The following is a 19066-nucleotide window of genomic DNA, read 5'->3' as shown; positions in this document are numbered from 1 at the left end:
CCCAACAACATAAAAGGTGACTATACACATGGTCCACACCAGGTAGAATACACAGAAATAAAATTGACCACATTTGTGGGAAGAGATGTTGGTATCGTTCAATATTATCAGCCAGAACAAGGCCAGGGGAATACTGAGGAACAGACCATCCACTGCTCATATGCAAGATCAGGCTGAAGCTGGAGACAATTAAAACAAGTGCACGAGAGCCAAAGTATGACCTTGATCATATTCTACCTGAATTTAGAGATCATCTAAAGAACAGATTTGATGCATTAGATTCTAAAAACTGAAGACCAGAAGAGTAGTGGGATGGCATCAAGGACATCATACAGGAAGAAAGCAAAAGGTCACTAAGTAGACAAGAAAGAAGGAAAAGACCAAAACAGATGTTAGAAAAGACTGTGAAACTTGCTCTCCAGTACTGAGATGCTAAAGCAAATGGAAGAAATGAAGAAGTACAAGAGCTGAACAGAAAATTTCAAAGGTCAGCTTGGGAAGACAAAAGTCAAGTATTATGAAATGTGCAAAGACCTGGAGATAGAAAACAAAAAGGGAAGAGCATGCTCAGTGTTTCTCAAGCTGAGGGAACTGAAGAAAAATATTCAAATCTCAACTTGAAATACTAAAGGGTTCTATGTGCAAACTTTTGAATGATGCTGAAAGCATCAAAAGAAGTTGGAAGAAATATACAGAGTCACTGTACCAAAAAGAAATAGTTGATGTTCAACTTTTTCAAGAGGTAGCATATGATCAAGAGCCAATGGTGCTAAAGAAAGAAGTCCAAGGTGCATTGAAGGCATTGCCAAAGATTAAGGCTCAGGGAATTGATGGAATACAAATTGAAGTCTTTCAACAAAGTGATGCGGCACTTGAGGCACTCACTCATTGATGCTAATAAATTTGAAAGACAGCTACCTGGTCACTGATCAGAAGAGATCCAACTTGTGCTCATTCCAAAGAGATGTGACCCAACAGAATGCAGAAACCATTGGACAGTATCACTAATATCACATTCAAGTAAAATTTTCCTAAATATTTCAAAAATAGCTATAACAGTACATTGGCAGGGAAATGCCAGAGGTGGATTTAGATGAGGACCTGGAATAGGGATATCATTGTTGACATCAGATGGATCTTGGCTAAAAACAGAGAACACTGAAAAGATGTTTAACTGTGTTTTATTGACTATGCAAAATTTTTCAACTGTGTGGATCATGTCAATCTATGTCTTTTATGACACTGAGAAGAATGAGTGTCCCAGAACACTTAATTCTGCTCATAGGAAGCCTGTACATAATCCTTAGAACCTAATATGATAAGACTTCATCTCTCATACTTTGGACATACTATCAGGATGGCTTAGTCCCTGGAGAAGGACATCATGCTTGGTAAAGTGGAGGGTCACTGAAAAGGAGGAAGACCCACATTTACATGGACTGGCACATGAGAAGCAGCATTGGGATCACACGAAGCAAGGACTGTGAGGATGGTGCAGGACTGGGCAGTGTTTCATTCTGTTATGCAATCAGAACCAACTTGATGGCACCTAACAACTCTATGTTCAAGAGCACATTTCAGAGCCCCTTCTGACATACATTGTCTTTTCCTTTTTTCTCGTCTTTATTGACTTTTTGTTTTCCATACATATGATTTTCTTGATGTCATCCCACAACTCCTCTGATCTTTAATCATGATTGTTCAATGAGTCAAATCTATTGTTGAGATTGTCTTTAAATCCAGGGGGGATATACTCAAGGTTGTTCTTTGGTATTTGTGTATTTGTTTTAATTTTCTTCAGCTTCAATCTGAATTTGCACATGAGCAGTTGATGATCTCTTCTGCAGTCGGCCCCTAGCCTTGTTCTGACTGATTCTACATCTATCGAGATTCTACATCTTCTCTTTCCACAGATATAGTCTATTGATTCTTACATATTCCTTCTGGCAAGATCTATGTGTACAGTCACCACTTTTGTTGTGGAAAAGAAGAAACTGATGATCTCCTTCAAAAAAATATTGCCCAGTGAAAACCTCATAAATATAGCAGAGCAGCGTCTGATATTATGCCAGATGATGAACCCCCGCTAGGTTGCAAGGCACTCATAATATGACTGGGGAAGAGCTGCCTCCTCAAAGCCTTTGGGGCCTTCATTTGCTGACGTGGCATGACTCAAAATGAGAAAAAAAACAGCTGCAAACATCTATTAATAATTGGAACATGAATCGTACCAAGTATGAATTTAGGAAAATTGAAAGTTGTCAAAATTAAAATGGAACACTTGACAATTGAGATTCTATGCATTAGTGAGCTCAAATGGACTGGTATTGATCATTTTGAATCAGACATTCATTTTGTCGACTATGCTAGGAATAACAAATTGTAGAATGGCATTGCATTCATTGTCAAATACAACATTTCAAGACTATCCTGAAGTACAATGTTGTCAGTGATAGGATAATATCCGTATGTCACAAGGAAGACCAGCTAATACTACTTTTATTCAAATTTACACACCAACCACTCAAGTCCAAGACAAGGAATTTGATGACTTTTACCAACCCCTACAGTCTCAAATTGATCAAACATGTAACCAAGATGCATTGATAATTATCAATGACTGAAATGTGAAAGTTGGACACAAAGAGATCAGCAGTTGTAAAATATGGCTTTGGTGATAGAAATTATGCTGGAGATCTCATGATAGAATTCTGTGAGGTCAATGATCAGTTCAAGTAATAATGGAATACATTTTTTTTTTTTTTAATTTTCACTCTATAGAAGAATAATGGAGACAGGGAGAGAGGCAACATACAGTTCTAAGACTGTTGTTGTTATGTGCCACTGAGTCACTTCTGACTCATAGTGACCCCGTATGGAGTTTCCAAGGAGCCGCCAAGGAGCTTGAATTGCCGACCTTGAGGTTCAAACCCACTTTGCAATCCAGTGAATTAACCCACAGCGCCATACCAGTAGAGGCAGAAATAGGCAAGGGATTCAGATAGCTTAGCCTCCAGCTGACATTCCTTGGGCCTTTGGGTGAGGGTCCGGGTGATATTATGAATGTATGGATAGAGGTAAAGAAAAGACCTCAGGAAATGGGTGATGGTAATTCTGATGCCTCTTTTCTGTAAAAGACTATCTCTGGAACCTCTGCTGTTTGGCAGAAGCTGTTACACAAGCTCACTTGTCCAAGAAGCTGTATGTGTCCTGTGCCAGCTGCCTGTAACACCAACCAGGCAAAACTCCTTGTAGGTATCTGGGCAGGTGGCTCCCAGTATAACAGAAGAAAGAGGTCACCTCTCACTGCCTATGTATCCTTGGCCAGATTTAGTTTCTGCATCCCTAAAACAAGCAATCTCTGTCTTGTTCACTTTCCAGTAGGAGTGAGGGAAATACTCGGAGCATGGGGAAAGTGCGGGGCATGAGATGCGCCTGTTTCTCAGCCTCACTCACCTCTTTGACCCTGTGCACCAGGGGCTGGAGCCAGTCCCTGTTCACTTCACAGTGGCTGTCAAGGAAAGTAAGAGTGCTACCGTGGGCAACACTGGCACCCCGAATCCGGGACCGGACCAGACCTGTAATCAGGGACAAATGTTAAGTGAGTGTCATTTTCTCCAGTAAGACCATGAAAGAGCCAACATTCCTCCACACACCCAACACAAATATACCACACACACACACCACCAATCCCCTTCCCTAACACACATATACACCTATCCCCTCCTTCAAAAACATACACGCCTCCAAACATACACACTACCACCAATCCCCTCCCCTCCCCAGATACATACACCCAAACCCACCTATCCACCAATCTCCTCTCAAAACACATACACTAAGGTCATGGGCCAGCAGCACAGACTCTCCCTACCTTGCCGCTCATTATTACGTAGACATTTAACCTTGGGCAGCTTGATCAGAAGTTTGCAGTCATCAGCTACAAAGACAAAGGTTATGTTGGGTGAGTGTCTGGGGATGCATTTGCATGATGTCACTTACACTACAGGTGAGCTTGAAGAGTAGGCAAAGCAGCCCTGTCCACTATCCTACCATTAACTGCAGTGTCCGTTCTAACTCAAGGATTCTGGGATTTGGGAGGGACTGTCTGAACATGGCTATTATACAAGGTGAACCATTCAGTGCAAAATGGTCTCAACTGGGCCTCTTTGGAGTGGGTCAGTCACACAGTGGCACCTACATACTTGCTTAAAACCATTCCCAGATCAGAAACTGTGGAGTGGTTACATAGCAATAGTAGTAGTTAGGTGCTATCGAGTCAGTACTGACTCATAGAGACCATATGCACAACAGAATGAAACACTGCCCTGTCCTAGGCCAGCCTCACAATCGTTGCTAGGCCTGAGCCCATCGCTGCCGCCACTGTGCCAATCCATCTCATTGGGGTTCTTCCTCTTTATCTTCGACCCTCCACTTAACCAAACATGATCTCCTTCTCCTATGACTGGTCCCTCCTGACAATATGTCCAAAGTATGAAAGATGAGTTTGGCCATCCTGGCTTCCAAGGAGCACTCTGGCTGTATTTCTTCTGACACAGATCTGTTTTTTTTTTTTTTTACAGCCCATGGTAGTTTTAATATTCTCCTCCAACACCATAACACAAATGGATCAATTCTTCTTATTCACTGTGCATCTTTCACATGCATATCATGTTATTGAAAATACCATGGCTTGGATCAGGCACACCTTAGTCCTCAAAGTGACATCTTTGTTCTTCATCACTTTAAAGAGGTCTTGTGAGCAAATATGCCTAATGCAATACTTGGTATGATTTCTTGACTACTGCTTCCATGAGTATTGATGGTTGATCCAACCAAAATTAAGTCTTTAACAACTTTCTCCATTCATATGGATGTTGTTTATTGGTCCAGTGGTGAGGAATTTTGTTTTCTTTACATTGAGATGGAATCCAAATCAAAGGGTGTAGTCTTTGATCTTCATCAGTAAGTATTTTAAGTCTCCTGTACTTTCAGCAAGCAAGGTTGTATTATCTGCATATTGCAGGTTGTTAATGAGTCTTCCTCCAATCCTAATGCCACATTTTTCTTCATATAATCCAGCTTCTTGGATTATTTACTCAGCATACAGTTTGCAAAAGTACTAAATGCACTTGTAGGTTAATTAACTGGGGTGTCCCATGAAAGCATGACCCTAACCCTCCAAACCAAGGAATCAAATCTCATGAAGTACCTGATTATGTACAAAGAGCCTCAGCAGCTACTTTCATTTTTTTGTGTCATCATAAATCTATCACAAAGCTTTTTCCAATTCAATGTTTTCAGATGTATAACAGTAATCACATTAATTGGCTCTACAACCCTACCCTCAATCAATATGATTTTTTCATTACTGTAAACAAAACTCAGTACTCCATAGGTGCTAACATTCCCTTTCGTATCTCCCTGTTGCCCCAATAACTACTAGTAAACCTTGGTTTCTAGATCATGTCATATATATGTATGTATATATATATATATATATATATATACACACACACAATTGAGTTCATTTGTCCTTTTGTAATAAACTTACTCCTACTGTGAATAGCACAGCAATTAACACTGGGGTACAAGTCAATGTGTTGACTCTTGGCTTTCACATCTTTTGGGTATGTACTCAGGAATGAAAGAGCTGGGTCATATGGAAGTTAGATTGTTCAGTTGTTTGATGACGTGCCACCCTGTTTTCCACAATGGCTGTACCATTTTATGTTTCCACTAACAAGACTAAAGGAACCCTGGTAGCGCAGTGTATTATGAGCTGAGCTGCTAACTGCAAGGTCAGCAGTTAAAATTTACCAGTTGCTTCTCAGGAGAAAAGATGAGATTTTCTGCTCCTATAAGATGTACAGCCTCAGAAAGCCTATACAGGGTCACTATGAGTTGGAACTGACTGGACGACACAGAATCACCACCAATAATAACAAGAGTAAGGGTTCTAATTTCCCCACATCCTTGCCAATATTTGTTATTTATTTCTTAAATCTTACCTATCCTGTTGTTGTTAAGTGTCCTGGTGTTAAGTGTTGTTGTTAGGAATCCTGGTGTGGTGGCTGTAGGATTAGGACTGGACCAAAAGATCAATTTGAACTGCAAGGTTGGTGGTTTGAACTCACTAGTTGCTCATTGTTGTTGAGTCCTTTTGTTGTTGTTAAGTGCCGGTCGAGTTGGTTCTAACTCATAGTGATCCTGTATAGGGTTTCCTAGGATCAGCTGGTGGGTTTGAATTGCTGACCTCGAGGTTCACAATCCTGTGCCTATCCTATAGCACCACACCAGTGGGAGTGAAATGTTACATCTCATTGTGATTTTGAGTTACATCTTTCTGATGGCAAATGATGTTGAACATCTTTTCAAGTGTTTGGTGGCTATTTAAATGTCCTCTTTGGAAAAATGTCTACTTAATTAAAATTCTTTGTTCATTTTATGATTGGGCTACTTGTCTTTTTGCTCCTAAGTTGTCAAAGTTTTATTTACTCACCTCTTTCTGTTATGCAGTGATTGGGATCAGACATTTGCACTTAAAGAGAATATTTGAGAGACTACTTACGGTCATTACTGAAGTCATCCACTAATATGATTTCCTGGATCAGATGCATAGGAGTGCGGTTTAATATGCTGTGAGATGAAAGAGGAAAACTCATGAAGACTTCTAGTGGTAAAATACATATCTTTATTCTGACTTTTAAATAGTGCCAACTGCATCTAAGAATGAAAACTCAGAGATATCAAAAGTCTAGTCCAGTCACATTGCTCATCTGCGAGGCACCAAAGGTGTAACTCAGGGTTCTCAACTGCCCATGTGCCTCCAAGAATTCACACAGGTACCCTCTGACATTAGCCTCTCCTTCCTGCCACCTGCTTTAAGCTTTGATTCTCAGACCTTACCCTTGCTGGCTATGTGGCTGTGTGCTGTGAAGCCAGTTCTAACTCATGGCAACCCTGAACAGGGTTTCTGAGGCTATAAATCTTTAGGGGAGCAGAAAGCCTCATCTTTCTCTCATGGGATGCCTGGTACACTTGAACTACTGGCCTTGTGGTTAGCAGTCCAATGCATAACCCATTATACCGCCAGGGCTCCTTAGACCCTTTCCCAGTCCTGATCAATTCTTTGTCGGCTGTGATTTGACCTTTTGTGGCTGTCCACATTCAGCTAGGAAGATAATGAATGACATCTGGGATGTGCTGGGTTGCTGGGTCTTTGGCAACAGGACATGGATGTAAAGGTGCCCCGTGGACACCAGGAAGTAGAACACAGCAGAGAGTGGGGCAGCTGGCATGACACTCCTCGAAGACCTTCTGGTCCAGGTGGTATTGAAACTACTTGGATTTAAGCTTCTTTTACAACAGTGTTGGAGTGCCTGGGTGGTGCAAACAGTGAATGTACTCAAGTTCTAACAGAAAGGTTGGAGGCTAAATTCCACCTAGAGTGGATCTCAGAAGAAAGGTGCTTCAGAAAAACCAACCACTGAAAACCCTATGGAGTTCTACTCTGACGCACCTGGGGTCACTGTGACTTGGAGCTGACTCCACAGCAACTGGTTTTGTTATATAACCCAGAATCAGGAGGACTGCTGCTTGCTGGGGTGCTCCACTAGTAATTGAAAGCTTTTCTCCCACTGCTGTCTCTGCTGGAAGTTCCCTTTCCCGCACCCCCACCCCCAACTCTACCCACAAGGTCCAGTTCAAGCATCTCTAAAAGCTTCCCAACCTACTTAGTGAGAATGAACTGCTTTCTCCTCTGGGCTCCCTCAGCATTTCCTACCTACAAGTCTTGTTTTATTGCATTTATCCTGGCCTGACTAAGAGGTTGACTTGGGACAGCACCCTTGGATGGCACTTACCCCCAGGGCAGTGCCTTTGTCAAGTCAATGCTAACAGAGCCCATAGCCACTCACTCTGGGAATGTTTAGTTCACACCTGTGTGATGCTGGAGGATAAGCATCAGATTGCCAATCACAAACTATGTGCTTCTTCTTGTTGCTGAGTGCCTTCGAGTCAGTTCTGACTCATAAAGACCCTGTATAGGGTTTCTAAGGTTTTTAAAATCTTTGCAGGAGTTGAACCGCAGACCTTGTGGTTTGCAGTCCAGTGCTCACCATATGGAGCCATAAAGCCCCCTAGTTTAACTACGTGCTGTTGTTGTTAGGTGTCATCGAGTTGTACCAACCCATAGTAACCCTATGCACAACAGAACGAAACAGTGCCTGGTCCTGAGCCAACCTCACAATCTTTGATATACCTGAGCCCACTGCAGCTTCTACTGTGCCAATCCATCTCATTGAGGGGGTGGGGGGTGGATCTTCCTCTTTCTCTCTGACCCTCCACTTTACCAAGCATGATTTCTTTCTAGGGACTGGTCCCTCCTGACAATATGCCCAAAGTATGAAAGACAAAGTCTGGCCATCCTGACTTCCAAGGAGTATTCTGGCTGTACTTCTTCCAACACAGATTTGCTTGTTCTTTTGGCAGACCATGGTACTTTTAATATTCTCCTCTTTAGGTACTGTGCTAGGCATTGGTATATAATGATAAACAAAGGAGTTGTTCAGAAAAGCTTGTGGTCTAGCAGCTACTTTCTATAAACTATTAGTCTTGGCAAGTCACTTTAATGTCCTTAGCAGTAAAATATCCCGATCTATAAAATGGGATCATAATAGTAATACCATCTTTGCAGGACAATTGAGAGAATAAAGGAAGAAAATGCATATAAAGCATTTAGCACAATGTCTAGCCTTTCAAAACAAAACAAAACAACACCAAAAACCAGTTGCCATGGAGTTGACCCCAACTTATGGCACCATGTGTGCTGCATAGGTTTTTCTATGGCTGTCTTTTAGAAAAGGATTGCCGGGCCTTCCTTCCAAGGCACCTCGGTAGATTCACACCATGAACTTTTTGGTTAGTAGCTGAGCTCTTAACTACTTGTTGTTGTTGTCAGGTGCCATCGAGTCGGAACCGACTCATAGCGACCCCATGCACAGCAGAACGAAACAATGCTCGATCCTGGGCCAACCTCACCACCGCTGCCACCCCCGAGTCCATCAATGATGCCACCTGGCAGATCCATCTCGTTGGAGGTCTTCCTCTTTTTCTCTGACCCTCCACCCTACCCAGCATGACATCCTTCTCCAACGACTGTTTCCTCCGGACTACATGTCCAAAGTAGGAGAGACGAAGCTTAGCCATCCTGGCCTCCAAGGAGCACTCTGGCTGCACTTCTTCCAAAACAGATCTATTGGTTCTTTTGGCAGTCCATGGCACCCTCAGTATTCTCCTCCAACACCACAACTCAAAGGCATCAATTCTTCTACGATCCTCCTTATTCACTGTCCAGCTTTCGCATCCATATGAGGCTATTGAAAACACAATGGCCTGGGTCAGGCGCACCCTAGTCCTCAAGCTGACATCTCTGCTCTTCAATACTTTAAAAAGTTCCTGTGCAGCAGATTTGCCCAGTGCAACACATCGTCTGATCTCTTGACTGCTACTTCCGCGAGTGTTGATAGTTGATCCAAGAAGAATGAAGTCCTTGACAACTTCAATCCTTTCTCCATTGATAAGAATGTTGTTTATTGGTCCAGTGGTGAGGATTTTTGTTTTCTTGACATTGAGATGCAATCCATATCGAAGGCTGTGCTCTTTAATCTTCATAATCTTCTTAACTACTTAGTGTTGATAAATGGTGGTGACTATTACTAGTTTGTACATTACTAATGAGTTTAAAATTGAGTTCACTATATATGTGTAATACAGGTTTCAGTTTTAACTCTGGGTCTCAGGCATGAGATCCCTCCTCTCCTAAACACCCAAAGTGCATGGTTTCTCGAACTGGGTCATCCCACCCATGGTAGAACAACCAGAGCCTCAAGTATGTGGGGAGGGAACTCAGAACGGATGCTGCGTGGGCCCCCTCCTCCCAGGATTCTCATTCTGGGCCCAGTTCTCAGAGGGTCTACCTTCTATGAAGGTTGTAGTGACCCTCCAGGGGTATTGTGCCTGGAGTGGTCTTACTTCTTAACCATGGCAACGAATGTACGGTGGGGAATGAAAGACCTGCTGCCGGGAACACAAGGCAGTGAAGGTGGCGGGAGGAAGGGGACCACTCACTACAGTTAGTTTGATCCATCCCAAAGAACACACATGCAAAACCAACAACCAGCTCTCTAATCATGGAGGGAGGGGGAGAGGGAGACAGAAAGAGAGGAAAAAACCTGCTTGAAGAATAACCTCTAATGAGGTTTGATTACCGCTGTAATGTCTGCATTCGATTTCCCCCCAATCCCTGCCGGCTCTTTGAAATTCAAGAGTTCTCCTATGTGAACATCAAAAGGTAAACCAAATGCCGGCTCTGTGCCGGTTGAACTGAGAGATGATTAGTGAATAAAAAATGTCCAAGGTTTAAAAAAGAAAAAAAAAAAGAACGAAATCGTCAGCAGTAAGTGCTAATTATACCATTTCCTGGTAACACCTGGCTTGTTTTTGCTTCTCTAATCAGAGCAATTGGAATGATGGCATGGCCTCGGTAAGGTGGCTCTGGGCTGAGAGGCCTCAGATGGGACTTGTGCTCCGAGCCCTGGGGAGGCCTGTGAGTACGGCCAACTCCAATCCACAGGACATGGCCCAACTCCCACTTGCTCCCATCTCTGCCTTTGCTCTCACAGGTTCTTCTGTTAGAACACCTTCACATCCCCTCAACAGCAGAGCTTTCCTCCCATTTCTGCCTAGCTTTTTCTTTTTCTTCTGGTTGCAGTGGAGTTAGTTGATTATGATTCACGGATTTTCGTGGTTGATTTTCCGGAAGTAGATTGGAGGGCCTTTCTTTCCAGGTGCCTGTAGGTGGACTTGAACCTCCAACCTTTCATTTAGCAGCCCACCGCACCACCTTGGGACTCCTCAGGCCTGGCTTAGGAAACGGATATGCTTTTTCTTTGCTCTGTCTCCATGCCACTTCTCTTAATGGCTTTAGCATGAGGGTTTGTGCTGGCATACACAGGTCACACTGACTGTAAGTTATTCTACAAGCAAGTCTCCTGTATGTGGCTTCCCTCTCCACCAGAGTAACTTCATAGGCAGTATAATGTCTTCTGCTTCCAGCCTGCTGCCCCCCAGCCATGAAGCATCTGGTGAGGCCACTCAGAGAGGTGGCATACAGTGTGACAGAGTGGGGGTGAGGACAGGCGGGCTCTACCACCTACTAGTTGTGCCCTCGTGAACAAGAAACCAGTCCTCTCCAAGCCTTACGTTTCTGCTGTAATTACCTTTTCCTTGTAAAAGCAGGTGATATTAATACTTGACCTACTTCACAGGCTTTTGTGCGTATGAAATGAGGAAATGCATTTGAAATTGCTTTGTGAACTCCACGGTGCTATACGCAGGTAGGTTTTTATCAAACGCTCCATAAGTACCAGTTGAATGAAGGGTGGAGGCAGGTTGGCGGTGGAGTGAGACTGACTCGGATTCAACTATTGAATCTGTATCCACCATTCAGTTGCTGGGAGAGCTTCAGTGAGTGTTGAACTTTCAGAACTACAGTCACCCCAGGTGTACAATGGAAATATTGCTGTCTACCTCACAGGGATGCTGCTGTGTGCCTGAAAGGGGCTTAGCATGGTGCCAGGTACACAGCAGTGACTCTGTGAATGTGGCTATTGACGAGAACTATGACACTGTAGCTAAGAATAGCAATATTCGTAATAATCACCATTCAATAGCAGTGGTTCTCCAAAGTGTGGTCCCCTAACCACAGCATCAGGATTATCTGGGGACTTGTTAGAAATGCAAGTTCTCAGGCCTCACCCTGGACCTACAGAGTTAGAATCTCAGGATGAGGCCTTCTGTGAAACTGCCCAGGTTCAAGGGCCACTGCATTAGAACACTGCTGTCACCCCAGGCTGAGGAGGCTCATGGTACCACCTGTTGTCACCTGTACCCGTTCAATAAGTGCCAGGCACTGTCTTAAGTTTTCTGCCTGCCTCAATGCATTCGATAGGCTCAACAATGAATGTGCTAATTATTCTTAGTAATCCCAGGTTGGTGGTTCAAGCTCACCAGCCACTCTTTGGAAACTATGCAGGGTCACTATGAGTCAGAACCGACTCCACGACACTTAACAACAACCCATATTGATGACAGCTGCGAACTGCATGTCCAGACAGGTCTAACCCTGTGCCAATAAGGTCACACTGAACAGCCATCCTAGTGCAGGCTTGGGCCTTCCCTTGGGGCAAAACCTACTGATGGATTTATCTCCTGGTATAGGACTGGTATAGCATAGTGGTTATGAATCGGGCTGCGAACCTCAGGGTCAGCAGTTCAAAACTACCAGCTGTTCCGTGGGTGAAAGATGAGGCTTCCTGCTCCCGTAAAGATTTACAACCTTGGAAACCCTGTACAGGGTTGCTATGAGTCAGAACCAACTCCACAGCACATAACAACAACAACATAGGACTGATGTGGTGCTGCAGATTAATGTGCTGGACTGTAAAATCACTTTGAACCATCAGGTTGGTAGTTCAAGCTCACCAAATGCTTCTCGGAAACCCTATACAGGGTCACTATGGGTCGGAACTGACTCAATGGCACTTAATAACAACAACAACATAGGACTTTCAGCACTTTTACCCTCTCCTTGGAATATCTTCCTGCCACAATCATAGCAGGTGTACAGAGGAAAGGAAATGGCACAAGTTTGCTGTACTTGGTGCATTCTCTGGGACCGGGACCAGGACCAGGACCAGGGGATGATCTGAGGAGCTGGCCAGCAGATCCGATACTGACTGCAGCATGCTGTGTTTTGGAGTGCACCTTACTATAGGGCCAGTCCACTCCTGAGCTGAGGAGGAGGCTGTGTGCACCCCTGGCCCCAACACCTCCCCCAGTCATGCTGAAAGGCCTTGGTTGTTTGGCCTGCTGAAAACAAGGACTTTGAAGTCAGAGTGCAAAACCTGGACTTATGCCTCACCATTCATAGCTGAGTGACATGAGGCCTTGCTGCAATATCTCTAAGGCTCAGTTTTCCCAGCTGCAAAATGGGCATAGCAATGGCATCTTGCCTGCACAAGATCATAACTTCAAGGCTGGGGCTGCTGCTCCAACCATCTACAATGGAAGTGCTGCCCAGGACTGAGCAAGGAAGTGGGGAATGGAGACATCATTGGGGGAGGGTGGGTCCAGGGAGGAGCACTGGATGAGGAACATGGGAAAGGGGAGCCTAAACAGCTAGGTTCTTTCCAGAACCTGGTGAGTCTTCTTGGTGCTGGCTCTGGATTCTGAGAGGAGTTCTGTGGGAGTTGGGTTGGTACATTTCAAATACCCATTCAGGCCACAGGCCATACTGGTAAGGTTCCACCTACTGTTGTTGTTAAGTGCCATCTAGTTGGTTCCATAGTGACCTGCATAAGAGTGGCTGGTGAGCTTGAACCACCAACCTTGTGGTATAAAACCGAGTTTGCAGTCCAGTGCATTAACCCACAGTGCCACACCAGGACTCCACCTCCTAGAGCCAGCTTATGTCCAGGTAAGATCTGAGCATAGGTGAAGAGGCCAGAGGAGACTCAGAACTGGAACAGACAGAAGACTGCATCGAGAACTGATGATAAGGATTACTCAAGGGCTGCTGTGATTTCAACCATCATCACAGGTGACTGTTGGGGGAGAGGCAGGGAAAGGTGATGGGAAGTAGACCAAGCTCTAATACCAGCCTCAAGCTACTTGTTATATAGCCTGGGGCATGCGGTGTGTTACTTAATCTTTCTAGGCCTCAGTTTTCTTATGACAATTAGAACTAATATTCTAGAGACAGTCTAACCTAGTGATTAAGTCAAAGGCTCTGGGACCCAGTTCCACTGCTTAACTAACTGCCTATGACTTTAGGCACATTATCCAACACCTAGACCCTTTGTCTCATCCTTATAAAATAAGATAAAAACCTCCCTCATCTCTGGTAGCGTAGTGGTTACGAATCGGGCTGCGAACCTTAAGGTCAGCGGTTCGAAACTACCAGTCACTCCGCGGGAGAAAGATGAGGCTTTCTACTCCCGTAAAGATTTACACCCTCGGAAACCCTGTACAGGGTCGCTATGGGTCAGAACCGACTCGACGGCACTTAACAACAACAACAACAACATAGGATGAGGGGACGAGTTGATACACAAGGAGGTTTAGAACTGTGCTTGGCATGTAGGTAGAAATGACGCATACCTGGTGAGGTGCTATGGGATAAAACAAAATCGCTGTGGACCACAAAGTCGGTTTGAGTCTGGTCAGTGGTTCAAACTCACTGTACACAGGGTCCCTATGAGTCAGAACTGATTCGACGGTACTTAACAACAACAATCATTACAGGGAAGTCCTGCTGTGACGCTGTAGGATAAGCACTGGACTGCTAACTACAGGGTCAGTGGTTCAAACTCACCAGCCACTCCTAGAAACCCTATACAGGGTTGCTATGAGTTGGAACTGACTCCAAGGCTCTAAGGACAGCAACATCATTATAAAACGGGGCACACAGAAAGCTGACACATCCTTGTAAGTGCTGGTAACAACACTGGATGATGGACAGACAAGAAAGTCTGCCTTACCTGCGAATGGTTCTGAGCAGGGTAGAGCGGGCCTCGTTATGGAAGGTGATGATGATGCTGGTGGGTGGGAGGTCCGTACAGTATACCAACAGGTTGCATCTGGAGAAGGAAAAGACAGCAGGGCATGTAAGGCCTCTGGGTACAAAGCAGAGCTCATGGACTGAAACCAAGAGCTACATGGTGGTCACCTATACCACAGACATACAGCACTGGATAAGAGCCCTGGCAGCTCTAAGAATGATGGGGGCTAAGTTTCCCCCTACCTATGACAAACATGGACTTGGAGTGAAATTACACTGATATACAGAAAACAAAGGAGTTCCAGGGTGTTGCAAATGGTTAAGAGCTCGGCTGCTAGCTCAAGAGTCAGTGGTTCTAATCCACCCAAAAGTGCCATGGCAGACAAGCCTGGAAAATCCTATGGAGCATATTTTTACTCTGCACACCGGGGTCTCCGTGAGTTGGAATCAACTCAACGGCAACTAACAAAGGGAAATAAAGGCGCTATCTCTCGCATGCCTGGGTTTGTGCAGTGGTTCTTGTTGTCTAGTGCCATCTACTTGACGCACAGCACCCCCTGCAGGCCACAGTAGTACTGCCTCACAAGGCGTCCAAGGCTAGCGTAGAAACGGACAGTGTTTTGTTCTATTGTGCATAGGGTCAGTATGAGTTGGAACTGACTGGAAGGTACCCAACAACTACAACCACAATCTTTACAGAAGCAGAATGCCATGCCTTCCTCCTTTGGAGTGGCTGGTGGGTTCAAATACCAACTGGAATTAGCAGCTGAGTGTTTAACCACCGCTCCACTGGGGCTCCTTCAATGGTTCCTAGTAGCCACAGAAATCCAATCTCAAGTTTTGGGCTCCCCATCTGTGTTATTTGGGTTCTTCCACAGGGCAAAGGGCAGATCCCAGCCGTCCTGTTCTAGGCCAGCAGTTCCAATCCATCACACCATGCTGGACCCTGTATCCCCTGCCCCCTCACATCTAAATCTGGCTTGTTGAAAGAGGCAGATCCCCAGACCCCAGCATAAGCCATAAAACTCTATCTTGATAAAGCATTCATTACCACGTGTCCCAGATTATTTTGTATAACAATTACATCTGGGGTAATTTCAATTTAATACCTCACTGCAAGTGAAAATTGTAGCCTACAGCCTGAAAATTACTATAATGATGAGAATAAACCGGCCAAGTGAGGCTGGTACCACCAGAGGCTATCATGGGTAAATGCTTCCTCTTGTTTCTTGCTATTTCAGGGATCGTCCAATTATGGGCAGGGGATATTAAAAGAGGAAATAAATAACAGACATTTGGGGAGTTAAGCATTTGCTCTCTTTCTTCCAAGGCTTGGGCTTTTAATGTGGGGTCCAGACACCCAAGGATGGATTTTCAGGGGATTATCAGCACCCTTAAGTTGTTTGCAAAGCTATGAGAGTAAATGTGTATTTTTAAAAAATAAATTAAGACGGTTCAAGTCTCCTGGTGTGGCACTGTAGGATCAGCACTGGATTGTGAACCAAAGGGACAGCAGTTCAAAACCACAACCACCAACTGCTGTTTGGAAACCCTACACAGGGTTGCTATGAGCCGGAACCTATTCGATGGCATTTAACAACAACAAAAACAAGATCGTTCATAGTTTTTAACAGATTCTCCAAGATAACTGTGGTCTAGAACCCTTAAGAGCCTCAGTCCTGTCTCCACTGCCTCTTTGCCACACTGATAATTGTAAGCAATTATTTTCTGCAAGAATAAACTTAGATGGGAGAGGGAAGGTTAGACACACAAATGTATATAGATACGTTGTTGTTGTTAAGTGCTGTTGAGTTGGTTCCAACCCATAGCAACCCTATATATGGTTTCCAAGGAGTGACTGGGTGAGCTTGAACCACCAACTTTGCAGTTCAAACGGCTTTGCAGTCTGGTGCATTAACCCACAGTGCCACACCAGGACTCGATATACTATGTAGCTATAGCTATATAAATAAGTATGAGAGGGCAAATAATTTTTTACATTAAAAAGAAAAAGAAACTGAGGAGACTTATGGTGCTGGCCCCGAGACCTTAAAGAAAAAGTTTCAGGAACTGGAGCTATGTTCTGGGCTTTTCTGATCAGCATCTGAGCACAAGATGAGCTTAGGGTCTCCATAGGAACCTAAGAGTTGGAGAAGCAAGACTCCAAAGGAAGAGGCAATGGAAAAGGTAAGTCATAATCATTAAGATCTTCCTGCCTTCCTGTTTTCTCCCCACATCTTGTCTGGTCTACCTTCTGAACCCACCCCTCTCCTCCTGTCCCTGTGGTCCTACATCACATATTCATTACTTCTCATGGGATCCCTGCAATAGCCTCTGTCTCTGCTCACCATGTAGTTCTCCACGGGCTGTCCCCCAGTGGCTTCTGATGTATCAAGTCCCTTCAAGACTTTCCTCACGTGCAGTCTCACCTGCTGGTACGACTTTCTACCACTGCTCATGATGCTCCTTCTGCATGGATCAATGACCTTCCTCCTTTCTTCATCTGGAGAACTCTTACTCATCTTTCAAGATCCAGAGCAAATGTCCCTTCTGCTGTGAACATGTCCTCTACTCCCTCACATATCATCAGCTGTCCTTTGTGATCTCATTATCCTGCATATATTCCAGCACATTTGATGATGAGACTGTCTGCCTCAGTTGACTATGAGTCTCCCTAGAGAAGAGACTCGTGGCCATCCCCATGGCTCTAGAATGAAATTTAGGTATACTAAATGCCCAGACATAGACGGATGAAAGTCAGGAAATACATTCTTAGGTCAAGTAAAGATGTAATATTTTATGGGTTTTAAATGTTTTAAGAGCCTCGTACTGTGGATATGTTATCAGAAGGGATCGGTCTCAGGAGAAAGATATCATGCTTTGTAAATCTGAGGATCAGTGAAAAAAAAAAAAGAAATCCCCTACGAGAGGGATTGACCCAGTGGCAGCAACAATGGCTCAAACGTAACAATTGTGAGAAGAAAGCAGGACTGGGCAGTGTTTGGTTCTATTACGCATAGGGTCACTATGAGTCATACGGATCAATGTGAACCAATAATAACAGAAGAGCCTTCTTCTGAGATGGCTTTGGTGGTTCCCACATACTGGTGGTCAGCATGTAGACCCCTCCCACACTGACTCAGAACTGCCTTATATGATGAATAGAATATGGTGGAAACCACAGTGTATGATTTCCAGAGCTAACTCATATAAGCCCTGCAGTCTCTGCCTTGGTCACTTGGAGGACAGTGAGACGCCATGCTGTGATGAAACTCAAGCAGCCTTGTGGAGAGATGCTTTGTGCAAAGGCACTAAGACCTCCTGCCCACAGCCAGCATCAGCTCGCAGCCCTGTGACTGAATCGCCTCAGAAGCAGCTTCCCCAGGTGTGTCCAGTGATCTAAGGTGAAAGATTATCACAGCATCCATAAAAAAAAGTCATAGGGTAAATTCTGACTCATGGCAAGCCTGTGGGTGCCAGAGTCAGACTGTTTGATGGAGTTTTCAATGACTGTAGTCTTTTGGAAATAGATCACCAGGTCTTTCTTCCTAGGTACCTTTTGGTTAGCAGGGGCTCTGCCATTCAGTGATGATGGTGGAATGTCACAAATACCATTTACAGTGGAAGCTTGCAAAAAATGGCACCTTTCATCTTTCCCTGGGCTTTCATGCCAGGTAGACCTGGGTTTGGATCCTGAATCTGCTTGGATCTACTCAGCTAGGTTCGATAATTCATTGTGATAGTCACAACTCACACACCATACTCACAGTTAGGAGTTTATTAGGGAAGTTAGCAGATTATAATACAGGGTTAAAAAAATGCTCAGGGCACAATTGTTCCAGTCAGCTGCTGACAAATCCCCACAGGACACACCACTCCACCATAAGCCTCAGCCTGAAGGCACACAAGTGAGCCTTCTGCCCCAAGTCACTCAACTTTACTGGCTCCGTATTGTGCTCTGGTTCTTGGTTCTGCTGCTGCTGCTCCTCTACAGACCCTATGGTGTCACACCTTTCTGTCCCTCCGTTCAAGGAGGTTCAGTGTGCGGGGATCATGGGATCCAAAGAACACACTCTATGCCTGGTTCTTTTTTGTTTTTTTAATGGTAGTGAGATCCTCTCCCTTCCTGCTTCTGAGATAGCTCATTTTAAACCCATGTTAGAGTTTCAAGTTTTCACTATTACAATGAACTATGTTAACATCCACAGTCACCCTATCAGTATCTTTCCTACCTACTTCTTACCCAGCCCTGTCAGGTAAAGAGTCGCTTGGTGGGCATTACAAAGATAAGGCTAAAAGGGACATACCAGATAACTGACTTTACAACAAGACTCAACTGTGACTGGGCATCTGGCTTTACTTTTCTAAACCTGTTTCCTCACCTGTGAAACAGACATAATCCTTAATTTGTAAATTTTTCTTCTAGATGATTACTAAATTAGG

At 44.3% G+C, this 19066-nt stretch overlaps 1 protein-coding gene across 1 annotated transcript in view; it reads right to left on the bottom strand.

Moving 5' to 3' along the window:
* Window positions 1-19066, bottom strand: part of GALNT14 (UDP-N-acetyl-alpha-D-galactosamine:polypeptide N-acetylgalactosaminyltransferase 14 (GalNAc-T14)) — a 346096-nt gene that overhangs the window by 65129 nt on the left and 261901 nt on the right. Inside the window, exons 3-6 of the mRNA XM_006835163.1 lie at window positions 14604-14702; window positions 6572-6639; window positions 3875-3940; window positions 3457-3578 (exon numbers count right to left, since the gene is read on the bottom strand). Coding sequence (XP_006835226.1) covers window positions 3457-3578; window positions 3875-3940; window positions 6572-6639; window positions 14604-14702 — 355 coding nt within the window. The remainder of the gene's footprint in view (window positions 1-3456; window positions 3579-3874; window positions 3941-6571; window positions 6640-14603; window positions 14703-19066) is intronic.

The sequence above is a fragment of the Chrysochloris asiatica genome, unplaced genomic scaffold (genome assembly GCF_000296735.1).
Source record: "Chrysochloris asiatica unplaced genomic scaffold, ChrAsi1.0 scaffold00016, whole genome shotgun sequence".
NCBI classification, from domain to species: domain Eukaryota; kingdom Metazoa; phylum Chordata; class Mammalia; order Afrosoricida; family Chrysochloridae; genus Chrysochloris; species Chrysochloris asiatica.
Note: the sequence above shows the minus strand (reverse complement) of the source record. Positions and strands in the feature narration are given on the sequence as shown.